Source organism: Trichosurus vulpecula, chromosome 1 (assembly GCF_011100635.1).
Source record: "Trichosurus vulpecula isolate mTriVul1 chromosome 1, mTriVul1.pri, whole genome shotgun sequence".
Lineage (NCBI taxonomy): Eukaryota > Metazoa > Chordata > Mammalia > Diprotodontia > Phalangeridae > Trichosurus > Trichosurus vulpecula.
In genome coordinates, this window is record NC_050573.1 from 177,559,521 (window position 1) to 177,583,095 (window position 23,575).

The following is a 23,575-nucleotide window of genomic DNA, read 5'->3' on the forward strand; positions in this document are numbered from 1 at the left end:
TATACTTTTATCTAATCACTGACAAAATTTGACCATTTTATCAGTGGGAAAAATGTTTAAAAAATAGAGTCAGGAACAAAATTCTGGGGCACTCCGGAAGAGATATCCTTCCAAGCTGACATGGAACCATTAATAACTATTCTGGGTTTGGCCATTCAGCTAATTCCAAACTACCTAATTGTACTGTCTAGCCCACCTCTCTGCATCTGTTCCTCAAGAATAGCATGAGAAGCTATGCCAAATACATTGCTGAAATAATCTCGGTAAACTACATTAACAGCATTTCCCTGATATGCTAGATCAGCAAAATTATAACAAAAATATTTTTTGGTCTGACATGACCCGTTTTTGGAGAAACAACATAGGCTCTTTGTGACCACTTTTTTTTTCTAGATGTTAACTAACCATCTTTTAATAACATATTCCAGAATTCTGCCAGGAGTTGATTTCAGTCTCACCAGCAAACATTAGTTCGTAAACATTATTCTCTTCTTCTTTTTGAAAATAGGACATTTGTCCTTTTCCAGTCCTGCTATTCAAAAAACGTGGACAGTGGTTGAACAATAACAGCTGCCAGTTATTAAAATATCCCAGAATGGAGTTTATTTGGGCAAAGTGACTTGAACTCTTCAAGAGCAGCTACGTCTTTACTATCTCCTTAATTATCTTGGTGCCATGACAACCAGCTCTAAAAGGTGTCTGCTATTGTACTGGCCAAGCCAAACTGCCTACTTTCTTCAAACACTTGGGACAGCTGGTTGCTGTCCTATGTGGGACAGGTAAGTGGCACAGTGGATAAGAGTGCGAGCCCTGGAGTCAGGAGGATCTAAGTTCAAATCTGGCCTCAGATACTTACCAGCTGTGTGACCCTTGTCAAGTCACTTCTCAGTTTCCTCATCTGTAAAATGAACTGGAGAAGGAAATAGCAAACCACTACAGTGTTTTTGCCTAGGGAACCGCAAATGGAGTCATGGAGAGTAGGACACAACTAAAAATGACTGAACAACAAATCCACCCCATGTGAGTGCTGTCAGGTCCTTATGTCTGAGTTTTGGGGGACGTCTGAGTGTGAATACATCCACCAATCAAATTACTCAGCTCATTTGCCCTCATTCACTCACAATTTTCTTTCTGCCCCTTTGAGATGTGCTTCATCAAATCATTTCTATTGATATCATTACTTTATAAAAGCTTTCATCAAAGTAATGACATAAAAAAGCACATCAATGGCACTGTATTAACTAGTCATAAGAACCACAAGCTACAACTTTCATTCAATTCCTGCTCCAAACCCTCAAGCTAAAAACTCCATTCAGGTGGCCATGTTTCTTTGACCCCCCAATGAAGGGTTGGCTCAGTCTTGGCTCTCATTAAAACAGGAACCAGACACATGTGGTTGACCCACAACTGGTCTAGAGAGAACTAGAGACACAAGGTTCTTTCTAGTTTCTGTGTTGGCCAGCAAGTTCCTTATGCATCCATATCAGTCTCTTTAGACAATTCTTTTTCTTTATCAGAATTTTTCTGGATTTCATTCTTGAGAGTTTTCAATCTCTATTTATCTATATAATGGCTCTTATTCCATGGAATTTTAACTATCATTTTCTCTTGACCTTTGAAATTTGCCCTTTCAAAAATCTAGGGTACATGTCAAACTAGTCCTGGCTCTCCTTCTCCACTATAAAATTTAAGATGGAGTAAGTGATCACTATCCCACAAAGTTCTCTTCATTTCTGTTCCAGCAAACAGTTCCTCCTGGTTAATGAGGCAAATCTAGAATAGAATTTCTCATCTTAGTTCTAGATTTTGAAGGATAAAATTATCACCAAGGTAAATGAATTATTAGCTACTCTGACCTCTCACGGTCCTCAGGTAATTCTCTTAAGACTATAAGTTGCAGAGAAGGTGCCAATCTGCATTGGTAGGAGGAAATTCCTTACTGGGAGATTCTTATGCTGATAAAATCATAGGTCTAGTAAAAAAAAATATGCAATGTTAATTTGCCTCCCAACCCTTTTACCTACCCAGTCCTTTAGAATAAGGTTTACTTTACAGAGGCAAAATCTACTTATGGATCTCAGTCCACCAAATCTCAGTGATATTATTTATGAGATCCAATTTGCTTTCTTGAATTAGAATCTCTAGGTCATCTTGCTTGCTACCTAGCCTTTGTGCTTTTGTATATAGAAAGATGAAGCAGTGGGTTTTATTTCTGGCTCCTTTTTCGGACTTTGTCTCCTGTGAGCTTCTAGGTATCTCTGCTGCTATTCTTCATTCTACATTGTAACTACTGTTGAGAAGGGTTAGGGAGGCAGTTTTTCTTCCTTCCTTTTCAGTTTTAAGCTTTTTGTTTTTAAAAAAAATTATAAGATCTGCAAGATTCCTGGCAAATGTGCTTCAATGCTTTAAAAAAGCTACGATTTTTACCAGTTCAGGTATTCCCTTCAACAATGCTGATCACAATCTGTTTACAACTTGTTCCTGGCCTCTCATAAATCCTCCAAAGAGGATCTACCTAATATCTCAGAGGCCTTTCTGAAGGTCCTTTAACATTCCATGGATACCAGTACAGCACAATCTGTTCTCTTGATGTATCAATAACCCACCTCCCTTTCTGGCCAGACATTTTCTTGGCAATATTATATTGCTTCTTACGCTCAAAGTCTCATTGATAATGTCCTTCTGTACCTCACTTATGGACACCAAAAGTTTCTTTGTTACCCTTTAGGTCTTGTGAAATTTGATTCTTTTGTAGATTGTGGTGCCTCAAGGCTCACAGAGACACAAATGACTTGAGAAATACCTCTGCTAAAAAAAGATAGGAGTTTGTGGCAGGATATATAGACTGGGACTCCTGAAAGGGGGTCAATTTCCAAATGCAATATATTCCAGAAGCTTCTTCCTGTTTACTCCTGGGTCCAGTTAGTGTTCCTATCCGAGGCATTTATACAGGCAATAACAAGTCATAGTCTGGACAAGAACCATTCCCCAGCTACTTATTTTTTCCTGCATATACTGTTAGGCTGATCCCTTTTCAATCATTGTAAATATCACTGAAGAAGTTCTATACTATTCTATTAAATATTCTAAATTATTTTATTATAAACATAAAAAAATAAACAAAAAGAAAATCTGTCAAAAAAAACCCCAACTCATAGCATTTAAAACTAGGAAGAACAAAATTAATGAACAATCAATGAGCAAAGAAAATGCTTTTACTGTGTATCTCCTCAAGTTTTTCCAAGTCTATCCCACTAATTCTGGCTTTCTTTTCTTTCTTTTACATAGTTATAGTCATTTTATTTGCAGTTCTGGTTTATATTGCTTTATATCACTTCATATAAGTCCTTACATACTACTGGCATTCATCATTGTAATAGAACCTTAATATTCCACTATACTAACAAGCTATAATTTATTTAAGGCTCTGTAATTTTCTGGGTCTTGCTACAATCAGTATAATGTCATTGCAAAAATCCCTCTTACATTTATTTGAATTCTTAACAGGATATCTTTCATGAAAGTGGCAAGCACTTTTTCAGTGAGCATATGTTGTGATTATAAGCCTTTTTCCATATTAATAATCAGAGGACAGGAGAACAAAGCCATTTCCTTTGTTACAATGACCAAGAAATTATTTGTGACCTTAACATATGCATGGGAAACCCTTTGTTGGGGAGACTTTGAGAAGGTATTTTATTCTACCAATTCAAATTTTTTACAATAAATAAATAACAAACACAACGGGATTCTGTAATCTCTTAAATCCATCAGTAACCTGTGACTCTAACAGGGTTTTAATGTACAAAAATTGTTTGCAAAAGTCACTTTGTTGACTTTTCATCTATCTTAAAAGGATAATCTTTTTTTTAAAAGGATAATCTTACTATGTATGGTGATTGTTCTTATATTTTTTGAGATGGATAAGTAAACAACATGGATTGGTAGTTATTAATGTCATCTGAACCACATAATGCTGTTCATGATTTTTCTAATTCTAGATCTTTCCCTCTTACGGACATCTTAAAATTTTATCTCAGTGGTTTCAAAATTAGTTTGCCTCTAGATACCTTCTTTATTTTATATAATCCCTCTATTCTTTGATTTCATCTTCTTTAGGATTATGCTGTTAGAGGCCAAATATGATCTTTCTACTGCTATCAATGATGAAAACCATGAATTAGATGGTCTATTTTGTGTCTGTCTGTCATGTTCCTTTTAGGTTCATCTATAAATGTTCTTGTGATGACCTGCCTTAGTTTGGCTTCATGCCAAGCTTTTTGCAGATGTTTTCCCCTCCATTACCTTTTGTTGCTTTGTGAATTGATAATACTGAACCATCTTCCTCTGTAACATTTTGTAATTAAGTTTATAATCTAAGCTGGTGTAGTTTTTGGCTGCCATGTCTGTCCTCTCATCAAAAAGTATAAAATCTTTGCTGCCTGGAGTGCTTCACTGGCTCTTCTGACTTTCTTGTTAGAATAATGTCTTTGCATTGGTTAAAATTCTGTGGATAATAAATGGTATTAGTAGATGCCAATGTCTTTTCCTTTATCTATTTTCTACTTTCTGGCATTCAAATATCCTCTAAATAGGTCAGGCTGGATTTATTCTAACTGCATATAGTATTATCTTCTCATTTTTCCTTTATTCTAATTTGATCTTAATTTTGACCTTTGCTCTAATAAGTCAACACAGGTCTGACTTTACACATTGATGATCAATCATTTCTTATTTGTTTAGATATTGTCAATTTCACTTTGAAAAAATAATGTTTAGTTTTGACATTTCTGGTGCCATTCAACTATCTTTATAAAGAAAGTAAATGATTATAATCTATAGGCATGAGGCCACTGAGTAGACTATAAACCTTTGGCCTCTTTTGTTTCAGTCAAGTAATTGACATCTGATGGACTTCTGACCTCTCTGCTACTGACTACCTCTTTCATCTTGCTTTTCATGATAGTTCTCTCTATAGTGGTTCTACTGTTTTGACAGTGTCTTCCTCTGTCTCTTTTGCTGGAGTATCATCGGTCTTTACAAAGTTTCTGTTTAGTGCTCTCTTCTCTTCTTTATGCTCTCTCCTTTGGTGATCTTGTCAGTTTCCAAAACATCTTTACTTAGGTAATGCTTACATTTATCTGTAGATCTGCTCCTTCTGTCCTCTCTTCTGATCTTTAGTCCTACATTATCAATTATCTACTGGACATTTTCTCCTGGATGTTCCATAGGAATATCAAACTCAACATGTCTAAAATAGAGCCAATTATCCTTTCTTATATACCTGACCATCTTATATAAACTTTTATTTCTTTGAGGGTGTCACTATTCTACTAACAAAGATCTATACATTTCGCATCATCTTTGATTCGACTCTCTCCCACACCCCTCTTCCACATCCAATCAATCACTAATTCTATTTCCATAATATCTCTTGCATCTGTCTACTTTTTCTGGTCACATGGCTACTACTCTAATTTAGATCCTCACCACATATAGACCAATGTAGTAAGAGCTTTCTGATTTATCCCATTATCTTTGGCTTTATGTTTCTCCAATCTATGCATGTAGCTGCAAAAATAATCTTTCCAACACACTTGTCTGATTATGTCAATTCCCTGCTCAAACATCTACAATGGTTCTTTGTTGCCTCTAGGTTTTAATAGAGAGTCATTTAAAGATCTTTACAATTTGGTTCCCACCTAGAGATAACCATATATTTGCCTGGAGTCATTCAAACATAACGAAAAGGGCTGTAAATTGAAAAGGAAGGAAAAAGAGAGAAAGTTGCCTAGCTACGTTAGTTACCTACATCAGTTAGACTGTAGCTCCAATATAAGTAGAAGGATAGCAGAAGAAACATTAGGAGGCTTTCAGGAGACAAAATTTAAGAAAGGAACCAGCAATGAAACCTATGCTTCCCAATACTTATAAACAAATGCACAAAGAATGAGTAAACAAAGTGAACTAGAAATCTTAATGCAACAAGGACAATTTTACCTCAGAAGTATTATGGAGACATGTTGGGATGGGATCCATGACTTATGACTCCGGAAGCATTTAACTTATTTAAAAGGAACAGGATAAGGAGAAGGGAGCAAGTAGAATTGTATATTAAATAGGCATATTCATTAAGAAATCCAGACACTAGAATGGTGGGGAGCATCTGGTCAAAAGAATGGAAGCAGAAACAAAAGTAAATATTCTCATTGGACTGCAGACCACCTGGACAGAAAGAGTATAAAGATGAAGTGTGGAGAAAAAAGCCTAGCATGGAGGCGAGATAAAATGATGATAGGGGACTTTAATTGTCTAATATTAGCTAGAAGTCTCTGTTCAAAGAACAGCTAATTATTTCTTGGTTTGCCTTAATGAAAACTTTATCCTTCAAAAGCTGAAGGAAGCAATGAGGAGATTGTAATTCTATGCCTGATTTACACGAACAAGGAGGAACTGGTGAATCCTGAGGAAGAATTTCCATCTTAGACTTTGTGATAGAGTAAAGGGAAAGGGTTCAGAGTTCAGAGAAGTAACTGGTAGGAACTTAACGAACTCACATTCTTCCAAAGAAGTTAGCCTTCCTTCCAAGGAAGGAAGCTCTGAATGATGAAATTCTGAAGACAAAATAATAAATAAATATGACAATGATTGAGAGAACTTTCTAAAGAGATAGATGAGGAGAGTGGATGGGATGATGGTCAGAATGTTGTCTCAGCTTTCAAAAAAAGGAAGAGAACAGAGTTGGCAAGCTATTGGTTCAACAGATTAACTCTAATTCCTAGGGAAATTCTAGAATGGATCATTAAAGAGATGGTTGGTGAACATCTAGAAAGGGAAGCAGTGATTACAAAGAGCCATCAGAGCTTCATTAACAAGTCATATTAGACTAACCTCATTTTTTTGACAGGATTGCTAAACTAGAATTACTACACCAGTATGTGAATAAAATACTTGTGGCTATAATTTGCCTGGATTTTAGCAAAGCTTTTGATGAAGCCATTTTTGTGGAGAAAATGGAGAGATAGGGATTAGATTAGAGGCATCAAAACATGTAGGCCAATGCCCACAACACTCCCCAGTACAGTGGAATCAGATTAAAATGTAACTGAGAAATATTTAACATAATAAATAAGAATACAACATAGAAAATATTAATTTATGGTTTCCTAAGTCAATATACAGCTCACAAGGGATCCATTTCAATTTGAGTTTGACACCACTGTATTAGATAATAATACAATCAGATGGATTCATAACTGACTGGATGGCCAGATTCAAAGAAAGCTGTTAATTGTGCAATACCAGCTTGGCAGGAGGTCTTCAGTGAAATAACCCAGAGATCCTGACCCTGTGCTAACATTTTTATCAATAACTTAGATAAAGGTATACATGAGATGCTCATCAAATCTAAGATGACACAAAGCTGGAAGGAATAGCTAACAAACTGGTTGCCAGTCACATTACTTCCTCTTTATGAACTATATTTTGCAGTCAAAACTCAGCAATCCCCTAGTTGTTCATGCTCTTCCCTGCTAGAATTATACTGTATTTCCTTTGTGTACCTTTTATGTTCACTTACTGGCATGCATATGATTTCTCCTCAGTAGAATTCTAGTTCTTAGAGGGTAAGGGCTATTTGATATTTGTCTTTGTATTCCCACCAGCCCCTGGTATATTGCCAGGCACATAGTAGATACTTAGTAAATGCTTGAATTGAAATGAATTATATTGAATATTATTAATGAATTACTATCGATGGTCTCTGAATGAAGCTGTATAATTGTAATGATGGAACTTAACCCCAAAGAAATGTTTGAGATGTATTTCTTTCTCTTCCTTGTAGAGGTGGGGGGCCCTTTGGGAGTGAAATACCATATATCTTGTCAGTTGTTGACATGACTATAGGTTTTCTTTTACTGCTTTCTTTTACTCTTTTTTGAGGAAATCTTTATTCTAAGTGATAGCTCCATGGGTAGGGGAGAAGAAGAGGATATATTTAGAAACAAATGGGATGTGACAAAAAGAATCAAAATTTTAAAAAAGAAAAATAGTAGAGAATAGAAGAGCCACTTGAAAGATGTCTCAATTAAAAAAAAGAAATGTAGGTCAATGAACGTAATGTTAATTCCTGACAAAATTCTAAAATTATTATTAGAGAGACAAATGGAAGTAGTGATTATAAAGAGCTACTCTGGTTACTTTAAAGGCATGCCAGACTAATCATATTTTCTTTTTCACAGAGTTTAAAATAGAGGATTGGGAATGCTATAGTTCAAGTTTACAGTACCTAGATTTTAGCAAAACACTGCTATTCTTGTTGATAAGATAGAGGAGAGGTGGACTAGACAAGAGTATAGTTAGATGCAAAAGCAGTTGAATGGCTGGGCTCAATAATTCAACGTCAGTTTGGAAGGCAGCTTTTAATGGAGCAATCCAGGGATAATTATTTTTCCTTGTGCTACTTAACATTTTTATCAAAGGCATAGATGGTATGGGTATTGAATTTTTAGATAACATAAATCTAGGAGGGCTAATTAACCCATTCTGTGAGTCAGGATCTAGATAGATCTTGACAGCCTAGAATGTTGGACCAAATCTAACACAGCATTCCTTTTCTCACCTCCAAATCTTTGCACAGGTTGTCCCCTGTGTCTCCTTACCTCCACATCTTAGAACCTCTAGCTCCCCTCAAGGGGAAGTCTGGATTCAGTCAAAGGGCCACACACCTAGGGCTCGCATGTCCACATGAGGACAGTTGAAAAGAAATAGTACTATTAGACTGAAGAAGAATTGGGGTAGAGGATGGGGCATAGATAAATGATAACTATTTTCAAGGACTGTCATGTGGAAATGAGTTAGACTTGTTTTGCTTGCTCAGAGAGGCAGATTCAGGTTTCATTAAGGGAAGACTTTCTAACGATCAGAGCAATCCAAAAGTGGAATGGATATTGGGTACCCCCTTGCTGAAGGTCTTCAAGCAGGATGACCACGTGTCAGGTATGTTGTAGAGAAGTTTCTTGGTCAGGAACAGATTCCCTTCCAACTCTTAGATTCTGTGTGTTTGACTCTGTGTGCGAGACAGAAAGAAGTTAGGTATCGTGTCTTAACACACAGGTAGAGCATTGTTAGAGTAATAACTAGAACTACGTAGTCCAAACTTCTCCCTTTTAAAATTCAAAACCAACAAGCATGTTGCTTTTATTTCATTCATATATTACGGTAGTGTTATATCATAATGAAATTATTTTTTAACTTTCTGGAACTCAGACTGAAGAAATTGAGGTCCCAATCAACATCTTAAAAGCTAAGTATAATTTTCCATAAACTAGTCTTAGGAAAGAAAGGGATATCTGTTCTCCTTTCCTATGATCAAGTTAAATTATACAAAAGAACCATGGCTTATAAAATGAAAATCCTATATGATGAGTTTTTTATTTGCAGAACTGAAAGGTGCTCCTGATTTCTTTGTGTGTCTGTAAGTGCCTTAGAGACACATGAAGCTAGCATTCCAAATCCAACAACAAAGCTTTTTTACACACTATGTGCAAGGCACAAAAGATATAAAAACATAAGTGAAATGATTCCTTTGGTCAAGGAGAAAAAGTCATTCGTAGGTACCATAGGACCAAGATTGGGGGATAGCAATGCTACTGGCATTTCTGATGTAGGAATCACTAGAATGTGGAAGAACCTAAAGGGGATTTTCCCTGGGTTTCACTCCTCAGAAAAGCTATTCTTGAACGAAAAACACAAGCTGTTGGGCTACCTTTATTGTAAAGTAGGGTTATACTGCCTTGTACTACCTGTCATCCCTTGCTAGAACCCTGGGTTTCTTAGCATGACCACTGCCTGAATAGTTTTCTTTGTAAATGAGGCTAATTAAAAACAATAGTATCAGAATCTCATCTTATTTAACACAATGGCATCCATTAATTTATCAAGAGGAAAGGGAATAAGCATTATATAGCACCCTATTATGGGCCAGGCAGTGTGCTAAACACTTTTTACAAATATTATCTTTTTTGATCCTTACAACAATCCTTAAGAGGGAGGTACTATTATAACCCTCATTTTACATTTAAGGAAATAGGAGCAAACAGAGGTAAAGTGACTTGCCCAGATCTAACAGCTAGTAAGTGTCTGAGACTAGATTTGAACTCAGGTCTTTCTAACTCTAGGTCCAGTGCTCTATCCACTGTCCCACACAGGCCAGGCACTGGTCATGCACAACTAATTTTCAGTTAGATAGAGAATTAGAAAAACTGTACAATAAATATTTATAGCTTTTATGATTCAAACAACATCAGTGTCATGAATACCTTTTGCAGTGCTGAATTTGTGGATTAAATGAATGAAAGGTGTACCTACTATTATGATAAAGAAGATCAAGTCAAACCAAGGGTGCATGGATTGTTACTCTAAATGATATTATCACTGTGATACTTTGATTCTCCTATAAAGTTGAATTAAAATGAGTTAAAGAAATCACTTATAATTTTAAAAATACTACATAAAATAGAGATTTTAAGGTAAAATAAGAACTGTTGGAAAAACAATTTTAAAAATGATTATCACCAATCTTCTCTGTAACATTGCTGTCTCATTTCCAAATTCAGAGAGAATAAACCTTCAACATCCGTGGTCCTTAATGTCCTCAGCAGAGTCCCCAAGCTCTTCTCCAATGACCTAAAATGCCACTTTCTGTATGTCAAGGGCATTATATTCAAGATTGTTCTGGTTTATGTGCACATTTTGCATAACTATCTAGATATTGGGATAATGTAACAAGTACAAGGCCTTGTCACCATTGAAATTTCACAGAACTGAATTAAGACATCTTTTCTAGAGATTTTTATTTCCACTTCTTTGTTTTTATTTGCCTAACTTGTTGCACCCTTTCCTACTGCTCATTCTGTATTTATTTAGACTTTGAAATATTGTATGCTCACAATAGGTTCTAGGGAATTTACAGATTTAAAATCAAAAGAACTGGAAGAAGGGTCCTTATAATTCATTTAGCCCAACTTTTATCTTATAGATGAGGGAAATCAAGATTTGGAAAAGTGATTTGCCTAAGGTCACATAGCTGGCAACTAGAAGGAACCTCAGAATTCACCTAATCCATCCCCTAATCTGAAGCATGAATGCCCTCTATAACAGTATTGCTGAAACATGGTAATCTAGTCTCTGTTGAACAAGATTCTCCTGACTGGTCCTACTTCTGTAGATTTAGATATGGAAGGCACCTTAGAGGTCATCTAGTTCAAGTCCCTCATATTATAGATGAGGAAAACTGAGGCAAGAGAAGTGAAGTGAGTTGCCAAGGTAACACAGGCAGTAAGTGACAGAGGCAGGATTAAAGCTCTAGTCCTTTATTACCCAGCCTAGCAAGCTCTCCATTGCATAACAGGACTTCTGGGACAAAGCTGAGTAAGGCTAATCTTTCTTCTACAAGAGAACCTTTCAATTATTTGAAGACAAAGTTCATTTTCCCTCTAAGTCTTCTCTAGGCTAACAACCACCAATTCTTCTACCAATCCTAGGAAGGATTCACAATTTTAGTTGTCACCCACTTCTGGACAGAGCAGCTTGTTTATGTCTCTCCTAAAATGTGGTACCCAGAACTAACTACAACAGTTTAAAACCCAAAGCTCCTGACTCCTAAGCCAGTGCTCTTTCCAATATTTTCCATTATTTCTAAAAGCTTCTTTTATGGGATTAGCCCTAAAAGCACAGGCATCTCTTAGATATCCCATAGATATTTTCTATTACCCTCCTGCATTTAGGGTTAGGGTTATCCTGCGTTAAAAAAAAAGTCAGTGAGGAAGGAGAAGGGAATATTAACCATGTTAAAATATAGGCCATGCAGGTGGTTCTTTTCTTTTTTGTTGAAATAAATGACTGGGAAAGAAAAAGAGGATTGTGGATTAAAAAGTGGGTAGAAAATATTTTAATATAGTAAAATAAGGAAAAGAAGAGGAAGTAGAAAAGGAATAAGATTTGGAAGAAATAGAATAGAGAGGAAAAAGACTGGGGACAAAGGATAAAGAATAAGGATAGATGCCCTCTTTATTTCAGAATTTGAACATATCATATTGAAATGTAAAATTTAGCCAATAATATGTAATGAGAGTTTAGTATATCCTTATTTTTAAAAAATAAAGTACTATATTGAGTCTCTAAAACATGTTGAAGACAAAGAAGAAGAAAAGTAGAATAATATTTGGGGCAATAAATTACAATTTGGAAAATGCTACAAATTAAGGTAAATAATCTGGTTGAAAACACAGTGAAGACTGAGGAGAAAGGACAATGTTTAGGAGAGGAGAAAAGAAGCCATACAACAATTTGCTTTGTTTCACAGAGAACTCACTTTATTTAATGTCTATGTCTATGGTTTTGTAAGACTGTTGGCTCTTTCCAGCAGAAAAGTCATTTCTTTTCAAAATGTAGGCAGATTTTGGCCATCTATGTACTCCAGGACCTCGAGGACTCAGGTAGCCAGCCAGCTATGGAGGAAGGGAAGCTTCAGAACTGCAAGGACATCAGTAAAACCCGCTGTCCTCAGTGGACCTTTGGAGAAAATCAGGGGTTCTTGGAAATGGGGAGCTACTTCCAAAGGTCGAAAATTAATACAAATAAGTTTGAGTGCGCTGTCCTAGAGAAGTTAATCCAGTTAATTTGGGGACAAGTTAATCACAAAAACTGACTGCAAATATATTCTGTAGATGTTATATTCAAACCTCATCTTTGTGAACAATTTGGTCAGGATTTCTTCTATTACCCTTGGTAATTCTCTACCTCTCTTTTTCCCAAAGAAAATTAAGTTTGGGTCTCATCACATTACTTAGGATGCAGGAGGTAAGTCTTCCTCAGTTGAGCCCTAAAGCCTTCTACTGCTTTTAGAGCATAGTGTAAGTCCCTGCCAAAAATTTCAATAACATAAAGGAAGAAGAAAAACCTCCTTGTATCAGACTTTAAGATATATATATATATATATATATGCATATATATGTGTGTGTATATATATATAATCTGTTGATTCAAGGCAATTAAAAATAAGTATTTTTTGAAACATAAAGATAAATTTTTTTCTTTACAAAAATTAAGTTTTGGGGAAGAAAGCAATACTTTGCACAATAATATCTCTTTTGATAGCACTTATCAATAATAACTGGTATATTATCTATTTTCCCTTTGAATAAGAATGAACACATTACTAGAATAAGGTTACCTAATGTTACACAGAAGGTTCACTAATTTGGACTGAGTGGAAAGACCAACCTGAAATATACTGAAGTATAAAGTACAAAATATTTTCAAAATATACAACTCTAAGAAAACTGTATTATTTTCAAGTAAACACAGTAACTCAGAAGGCTGGTGGCAAAATGTGGTCACTGGGAACTTCTTTAATAAATAGAAAAGCATAATCTTAGCATGTTAATTGATATATGTACGTACATATATGTGTATATATATGTATATATGAGTTCTAAAGAAAAAAAGTTAAGCTAAACAAAATCATAGAATTTAGAGCTGGAAAGTATCTCAGAGTTCACTTGGTTCAACCCAGTGACTTCACTGATGAGGACACTGAAGCCCAAAGAGGTTTAGTGACTTCCCAAAGTCATTTAGCCAGTAAATAGGGCCAGAGCCGTAACTCATCTATCTTGACTCACAGTTTAAGCCTTTCTGCCATACAGGGCGCTTTTATTGCAATTTTATCACCCTGTTGATTTACTTAGTACGTCCTTTCTCTCCTATCCAACCCTCCTCCAATTATTAGAACAAATCTAAACTTCAGCCCAGATCTGTCTGAATTAGCATATATTTCAAATTAAGGGAGTCCTAATTAATGTGCTTTATCTATATTTTACATACCTCTTGAATTTTCAGCCTTTTAATTTATGGCAGAATACTTTTTTATTATGAAATGATTACTTTATGCTAACAGATAACTAATTTCTTTACCTTGAGATTGGAGAAGGAAAGGATAACTATTATTATTAGAATTTGAAAACCTTGGAGTAGTGTAAGAATTCCAAATTCCATTCATGTTACTGTAAGGAATATTTCTAGGCACAGACAGAGTTACCTTCTACGAAACTCTACAAAGAGTTGAGGACCTACAGGCTGAAGGGATTGTGAAAAACTTAGAAAAACTAGTGACTTTCAGGGGGAAAAAAACACCAAACAAACATTCCAAAGGGGCAATTATAGAAACTAGATTTGATTCTGGGAGCTGGTTGCATAGTATACATACACTCTTATGACATCAGTAAATTGTTCAATGGTTCCTCTTAATCCCCAAAATTTCATTTCTAGAACTTGTTTGAATTCATTATTGGCATCCAACATGATAACCTCATCACTTAAAATTTCTTAGCCATCATGAAGGGTGCTAATCATTAGTACTCAGAAAATTATTATAGTATTAGAAGTCTAGTATATCAATTGTGGCACAATGGGCCTCTGACCCTTTCCTGCATCTCACCAACCATTCCTATCTCCCTATAAAATAACTACCTCTCTCTGTGAGTCATGTGTGCTCGAACAGACTGTAAAAACTGCTATCTTCTCTGTAGCAAGTGGATAATTAAAGCATCAAGGGATCCACAAATTAAAGTAAAATGTCTCCCCTTGTCTCACCCCCCGCCCCCAACTCTGCTCCCCCCCTCCATCCTCAACACCTGAATCCCTTAGGTCCCAAAAGGGCCTAGCCACAACCTCACAAGCAGCCTTCAAGGCTCTAGAGTAAGGGAGAGAAGGATATAGAGATGGCAGATGGACCCATTGATTGGGGATTACATTTAGTTTTTGATAATTACCTCTTGCTGTGAAGGCCAAACAAATTGCTATTCAAGTTTTTAATTATTTACTACTTTTTCAAAATGCCTTTGGGATTAGCCTTAATTCTCAGGTTGAAAATAATAGCGTAACAATTTCATCGTGATGGTTACTTTTCATAAATGAAGAATACTAGGCTCTAAAAAGCAATTTTTATGGACAGCTATTGGGGCAATGTGTGAATAGCCCATTAAATGATATAAATATCCGCTAAAGCAAATTTACCAACATGTAACATCTGCCCACTACTATGGAGCTTCAATAGAAAAAAATTTCTACCTGGCATATGAAAGGGCAGAATCATGTTTAAAGAATATTGTCTGATGAAAGCAGTAGCCAAAGAACAACTAAAATAGGGAAGGATGTTGATGGCAGAGCTTCAGGTGTTTTTGTAGCTCTAGTATTGGATTATCTTCACATCAAAAAGACAGTCCATGAAATCCGTAGTTAGTACAATGGTAATCGCTTCGAGTTTTCTTGCCCTAATTTGAAAATGTCTTATTTATTTAATTCTGTACTTGGTTGATTATATGTATGCATGCTCGTTCAAATTAGGGGTCAACTTTGAACTAAAATGGCAAAATCAAAGCTATAATTAGGGTGGGACAACTGGGGCTTAGTTCCAAGGCACTAAAATTTAGAGGGCTTGAAATTTAATACATTCTCTCCTTTAGCAGAGTAGAAATTACTATAGTAACTAATTTCCTTCCCCCATTCAACCAAATTTGTTTTCCTATTTCTTTTATTATTTCACATCAAGAATTACAAAGTAGATTTGAGGGCAGATTTTGTGCTTTTCCCAGATACCAAAAGTGCTAATTATACACTTGGTAATATCTATATCTATAGCTAACATAAATTGTAACTATCTGTAATAATTATAATATAATATGGAATTTAGTAAATATAATTGTTCCAGAAAAGTATTGTTTTAGGAAAATTTTCTTTCACCATAATCAAAGTTAAGGTTCAATTAACTAGAAGGAATGAGCAATGAATGATTCACATGTATAGATACATAAAAATTATACGTGTAGCTTTGGAATGTGTTCAATTTTCCTGCTTAGTTTGGGAGCTAACAGTATATACAACTGTATTCCTTTATCATAATAACAACGTTGCATTTTTAGGCCATTGAAGATAAATAGGCTGCTTGGAATTTCGTTTCTTTCCCTACATTACTCCTCTCCTTAAGCTCACCTGTTGCTCCCCTACTTGTTCTTGCTTCATAACCCTTCTCCCTTATTTTAAGTTTCCTCCACCATACCAGTCTTTAATGTTAATCCCTTGAATATCATAATGTTCTTGAGTATACATCACCTAATGGCAGGAGAAGAGGCCCAGAAGAACTGACAACTGAGTGAACTTAGGTAAATTAATTCACCTCTCTAAGGTTTATCTGTAAAGTGATGGGGCTGATATTCAAGGTCCATTCCAGATCTAAATTTCTATGATTCTATGATTCTAAATGTTCTGAATGACAGGGTACATATTGCCTCATATTCAAAATTTGTTATATAGAGAGATCGGGAGTTGAGTATATATGTGTGTGTATATGCACATATATAGATTAGTCCAAATTTGAATTTTTAAATAAAATGGATATAAAGGTTCTAGCATGAATATATACACACATAGATGATTCTTTTTATGCCTTTCATAAAAATTATACAAGTCACTTAATGTAGTCTTTTACTTACCTGGAAGATATCTTGATTGTCTCAAGTAGTACTGTTTGGCAGCTGAACCAGATGAAAAGTCAGGGTCATTTTTTAAGATAGCAGCAGGCAAACTCCTGTTTTCCCCACCTGACTGACTGAAGCCTGAGGGTTTGGGTTCTGGTACACTGAAAGTAAATATGTAAAATAGTATCAGACTATACAAAACAAAAATGCTCTTTTCTTATTTACTCTTCATAAATCCTTTCTGAACAGCTAATGCGACACCTTAAATGATTCCCATAAGCTTTCTTTAACAGAAATATTGGTTGGTACTATTAGCAATTAGCTGTTAACCTTGCTCTTCAATTTATATTATGGTGAATAGAAGATCATTTCATGTTGTATTACATCAGGTGACATTAACTAATTGGTTAGACTAACTGCTTAGTAAGTTATGTACAAATGATGTTCTAATCTTTCAGAAAAATGAAGTTTTCTTAATTTAATAGGTCATAGGTTTATAATCGTTCTTAAAATAGTAGGAAGGTAAGGCAATTATGGTCACCTTAATAAAGCAAGTGTGTTAGGGTTAGCTCTGGCTTGAAGCTGTTACATTTTTAGTGTGAACTTCAGATATCACACTTATTACACTTCTGATAGCTACAATTGCTACAAATCAGGGCTTGTTTGATTGTTGAGAGCTAAGAAAGTGTTAACAAAGATTACACTTAAAAGTGTGTGTGCATACATTTTCCTCCCCAAAGTCTAGTTAACACACCCCTGAACTGCTCTATAAACACTGTGCAAGCTCAGCAGGAGTATGCTAGCTTAGGGAATGAAATTATCACCAGACTAGAGGCCTGGTGACTGTTGGCTAAAATAGTCATTGACATGATTGGCAGGGTACAAAAGGGTGTTTTGATTTACGAGAAGGAGAGGGTAAGAGAGGGATCACTGGCGCAGGGATGGGGTAGGTTAAGTATTAGGAGGGCAAGGGAGCAGGTAGAAGTAATGTAGAGCAATTAGGTGGGACACATACACACACAAACATAAAAACAAGGATTAAGAGTAGAATCTCTTAGGGAAAGCATATGTTTATATTTGTATGTACGTATATATATATGTATACATGTATGTATATATTAATATCAATATCTAAATATATCCACACTTAATTGTAGCCTGGTGGGGGGGGGGTGGAGTTTCTGGGAGGCAGGAGGAAGGGGGAAGAAAAAACAAAGTAAAAAGTGTATACAGCAGAGAACAGAAAACCTACAAGGAAGCAAAGAAAAGACTGACAGCTACCAACATAATACGGAGTGTTTAATATATAGGCTTTCTTGAAATAGAAAGTTATTGCTATATATTCTGAATCCTCTCCTACATTCTGCTGTGCATATGACATATTTTTCTTTTCTTATTTTATATTTATAATGTTTCTTTTTCTTTTGTTATTATGTATTTAAGTTTTAGTATCTGTCTAAAATTTTTAAAAAAGATTGTAAAAAATCATTGGTATTTATATAGTGTTTTAGTTTGCAAAAGTGTTTTTACAATCCATTATCTCATTGGAGTCTCATAACACCTCTGCCTTAATTTGCAGTAAAAACCATTTCCTAATTAAGATACGCTAGGAAGTGGACTGAATACGATTGGAGGATTTGTGCTCCAAAATGTAATTTTCAGTTAGCATACCAATATATGTGTGCATAAAGACTTAAATGTTTGTGTGTATGTATGAATATGAATAATGTTATGGCCTATTAGCTAAAAATGTCTATCTTCTTATTAGAATCTTACAGCTGGATGGAGCCTCAAGAGTTTAAAATTTCTACATGATGTTGACTCTATAATGTCTCTGAAAGATATTCATCCAGTCTGTTTAAATACTCCTAGTAAGAGGGAATTATCTTATGAGGCATCTAGTTTCATCTTGGAACAACTCTAATAGTTGTCAAGTTCACCATTATTGGGAGCTGAAATCTGTGCCCAGCAGAATGCCTAGAAGGCTGAATTCCTTCAAATATAACCCATAGTATCACAGCACTTTCGAGCTAAACTAGGTAGTAAAACCTATGCCTGCAAAAGAAGCCCACTACAATATAATTAACAAGTGGTCATCTAGCTTTTGCTAAAAGAACCCAAATGAGGGGAAACCTGCTAAATTAGCTAAGATAGTTTTAATTGTTAAGAACTCTTTTGTTTTGTTTCCAACATCAAGCTTGTATTTGCCTCTCTACAAGTCCTTCCAGATGGGTTCAAACTGGTCTAGTCCCTCTTCCACATTATAGCCCTTAAAATACTTGAAGACAGCTATCATATTCCCCCACTCCCTACCTCCACTCTCTTGTCTTCTCCAGGCTAACCATCCCCTGTTCCTTCAAATGATACATGGTATAACTTCAAGGCCATTATCCATCCCTGGACACTTTTTTCTCTTCTTACCAATGCACTTCATAAAATATGTGTGGTGTGTGAAACTAAACATGAAACTGCACAGGTGGTCTGGGCAGGATAGTGGGACCAACCACCTCTCCTCACTGCTGGAAGCTATGCTACTGTTAATGAAGTCCAAGAGTCAATCAGTTTTCTTGTTAAGCTTGTACCCCACCAACATCCCCAGATCTTTTTTTAGATAAACTACTGTTTACCCAGACTTCTCCATCTTGTATTTGTGAAGTTGATTTCTATAGCCCAAGTGTTAAGATTTTGACATTTCTTCCTAATCAATTTCATTTTACTAGTGTCAGCCCACTGTTGTATCTTTCTAAATCCTGATTCTGTCATACAGTAAGCTAGTTCTTCCTTACAGGTTTCTGTCATCTGCAGATCTGATAATCATGTCTTCTACTCCTTATACAATAATTTTGATGCACTCTACTGGAGTCTTCCTTCCAAGTTATCTTTAAACTATTAATGACTACTCTTTGAGAATGAGCATTTAATTAGTTCTAAATTCACCTAACTGTACTATTGTTTAGGCCACTTATCTTTTTTGAAAATCAAGACCACTTTTACCTTTTTCCAATTTCTTTTCCATAATGTTTCTAACACCACTGATGGTGGCATGACAATCACAACTTTCAGTTAAGTACCCTACGATATAATTTACCTCAGCTAAGAGGCTCGAATTCATCAGGAGGAGCTAGGTGCTCTCTTACTATCTGGATTTAGTGACCTGTAAGAATCGGACCCATTAATCAAGAGCCATGTTAACTGCCAGATTCCTTCATGAAACCTCCCCTGATCTCTCCTTACTCCTCAGCCAGGGGTAATCTCTCTTTCCTCTGAACTCTCTTAGCACTTTTATCCCTATTGTGGTACCAATACATTATTTTAAAGTCATTTGGTTTCGTGTATTTATCACTTTTGATTGTAAGATCCTTGAGAACGGGAACTATATCTTTTTCATCTTTACAGGACCTGTAGCACTCAGCACTGTGCTTTGCATTCAGTAAGTTCTTAATATATTTTGGTTGAATGAATTATTCTCATCATTATAAACTTTTTGGTGATTTTTGGGCCTTTATTACTGTCTAGTATCTTTTTATGAGCAAATTTGTAGGAGATACTATGAATAGGAAAAAAGTATATTTAATTGAATTAGAATCAGAAAACCTAGGATTGAATCCTAGTTCTATTATTTACCAACTATATGACACTGAGTAAATCATTTGCCTAAACCTTTGTTTCATCGTCTACAGAAGGCCTTTGTTTCATCGTCTACAAAAAGGAGATAAAACTGTCACCACTTCCTCACAGGATTCTTATAAGGATATCGAATGGGATAACTCTTTAAAATATTTTGTAATGAATATGTGCTATTCAACATGTATTTATCCGAATACTGGCCATATACCTAGAAATCCACAAAACACACTGGGATTTCCTAAAGAAGCAGGAAGCATGATTCCTACTTTCAAGGAATTTGCAATCTCAATCTTACAGGGTATATACATATCAAATAATTAAGAGAATTGTGTTAAACCTTTTGTTCTTGCTTTTGATTTTGGGGGGGTGCGGTGAGAGAGGTGAAGGGAATAGGGAACAGGAATAGTAAATTGTGATATAAATTAGGGAAGTTTATCCATTATCAGTTTACCATAGTGTAGTGCATGGACTACTACCTTTAAAATCTAAGTTATTTCAAATCCTGGTTTGGGGAGAATTGTCCTATTACTCCCTTCTCTTTTACTTGTTCCCTATTCTTCACCCCTGCCCCTGCCCCTGCCCCTGCCCCAGGGAAATTTAATAAAGTTCAATTAAAATGAGAATTGTGTGGGCTTAAAAAAATTCCTACAGTCTGTTGAAAAATACAATTCAAACCTCTCAGTAGGTGCCTGAACTTTTTTTGGAGGGAGGAGGGAGACATTTGAACTTGTATGTAGGTGAGAGATTAACACATTATTTAATTAAAAACTGCCTTTATATCAACCCTGGTTAGCACACTTTCACCTGTACTGAATTTTCTTATCCCAAACTGAAAATACCAAAAGAAGACAATTAAAAAAGCAATCAGTCAGCATTCTCTGTGAATTAAGATTTATACACATAAATGTATATATTATTAAAAAGCCAAAACCACAGCAAACCAGGATTCAAACTGGGCGACCTTAGGTTTTCAAGGTGGCAGCCCATGCACTACATGATGGCAAATAGCTGTTGGACAAGCTTCCCTAACTTGTATCATCCCTTTTCTCATTGCCTTCTCTTGAGTACCTAGAAGAAAAAAATTTAAAAATAAATTTACCAAAGTAAATAAGTCTTAACAATATTTATTAACCTCTTTTACTCCACCCAGAGTGTCCTCCACCTAACTTGCCAATTAAGAAAAAGAAATATCACAGACTAAAATCTAAAAAAAATTTTTTTCAGCAAAAGTTGGAAAAATTTCCCAAAGATTTCTAATCTGTTTTTTCCATCAACAAAGTAATATGGCTAACATCACATGGGGGTAGGACTCATCTGCTCATTTGTTAATAGTCATGCCCATTGTAAAGAGTTATTTTTCAGCAAATGGGCCATAACATATGTTATATATTTCATCAGTCACAGAGCTTAATTTAGAATATCTTTTAAGGGTTTATTAAAAAGCAGCTACAAATCCTATACTACACATAGCTTAAATTCATTATGTAGCATCTTTAACAAAAACACATAACAAAACAAAATACCAGATAACACTCATCATCAACAACTAATACTTATCTTTAAAGAATGGCACAGTGTGTTAGAAGTAAAGATTTCTGCCCATTAAGAAATACAATGAAATGGTTTGGAACAAAAGCAAATGAAAATAACTGCTATTTTTTAATTAACCAAAACTGATTGAAGAATCAATAGGATTTAATGTCTGAATGTGAGAGATAAAAAGAGAAAGGAAACAATCTCCAAGAATCTTTTCTCATAATAAAATCGCCATGAGCCAAAATAGCCTTCACTTGTTTCAAGGCAAGCCTTACCTAAATGCCAAATCCTTTTTCTTCTTTTCTTTTGGAACAGAGATGCTGGGCTTCTTGGAATGGGAGACTCCAAAATCAGAATCATCAATATCTTCCCAGCTATCTCCAGTCTTGAACACAGTCTGACCCCAACGTCTTCTACCATTTTTATGACCTACTGCAACATTGTGCTTTTGCGGTAAAAAAAAAAATCAGTCATAATAATCATAATCATGATCTCATAGTTATATATCCTTTAGGTTTACAAAGCATTTTTCTCATAATGATCCTATGAGGTAAGTAGTTCAATTTTATTATTTCCATATATAGGTGAAGAAACTGAGGTTCAGTCTGAGTGTTGGAGTGGGAATGTGAGATCAGTTCTCTTGACTCTAGGTATTATACTCCTCTCTATATATTGCATTTGCCTTTTATGACTAAGAAAAGTTTATTGAATACCTGTTATTTGCAAGATACTGTATTGGACACTTGAGAGTTAACCCTCAATTAACTTACAATCTAGTTGAGATAAGAAATATAACCATAAAAGGTTAATTAATAATAATACGCAACAAAAATAAAGACTAGATTGTCTAGAGTGGTTCCCAAACATATTTGGCCTACTGCCCCCTTTAAAAAATTATTTAGCAGGTTAACCCTTATTTTTAATTCAATGCCCCCAATTGCACCTGAAGTTATTACCGCCCCCTCCATCATTCTAGCACCCCCAGAGGGCGGTATCTCCCACTTTGGGAACCAATATCTAGATTCTAAACAATAAGTCTTATAGGAGTTAAGAAAAAAAGAAAGATCTCTCTGAGCTGGATAACTGGAAAAGAATCCATGAAAGAGGTCAGCTTTGCACTACTTCAAAGGATGAATACTATACAAAGAAATGGAAAAGGACCTTCCAGTTAGGAGTAACCATGTGAGAAAACACATGAGTTGGAAGAACCATTATCCAACAGATAAGTGGTCAAAAGATATAAACACTTTTTGAGAGCAAAATGCAAACGATCAACAACCACCATACTCTATTTCATTACATACAGGAACATTCTTTCTGGCACTGACTACTTGGATAAACGCTAAGGAATGGGATCACTGGGTCCAAAGGTATGGACATTTTAGTGATTTTTCTTACATCATTACAAATTGTTTTTTAGAATTAGATTAATTTATTGATTCACCATTAGTGTGTTAGTGGGCTGTTCCACCACAGACCCTCCAATAATTACTTTTAAAAAAATCATATTGCCAATCTGTTGAGTCCTAAGTGAAACTTCAGAGTTGTTTTATTTTCATTTCCCTTATTATTAGTGAGTTAGACCACTTTTTCCATATTGTTGTTAATAATGTGCAATTCTTTTGAAAATTCTCTGTTCATATCCTTTCACCATTTATTTACTGGGGAATATTTTTACGTGAAATGTATTTGTATTTTAAGTCAAATACATCAATTCCTTATATATCTTAGATGACAGATTTTTATCAGATATATGTGATGTAAAAGTTCCCCCCTCCTCAGAATATAGGTTGTTTTATTTGTACTTATTTTATCAATGCAAAATCTTCTAAATTTTATGTAACTGAACTGTCTACTTGACCTTTAACGATCTCTGT

General features: G+C 35.3%; 1 protein-coding gene across 1 annotated transcript in view; it reads right to left on the reverse strand.

The window, feature by feature from the left end:
• The window catches only part of MAK (male germ cell associated kinase), a 64,898-nt gene that overhangs the window by 10,451 nt on the left and 30,872 nt on the right, over positions 1-23,575 (reverse strand). Inside the window, exons 9-10 of the mRNA XM_036742260.1 lie at positions 21,974-22,143; positions 16,551-16,696 (exon numbers count right to left, since the gene is read on the reverse strand). Coding sequence (XP_036598155.1) covers positions 16,551-16,696; positions 21,974-22,143 — 316 coding nt within the window. The remainder of the gene's footprint in view (positions 1-16,550; positions 16,697-21,973; positions 22,144-23,575) is intronic.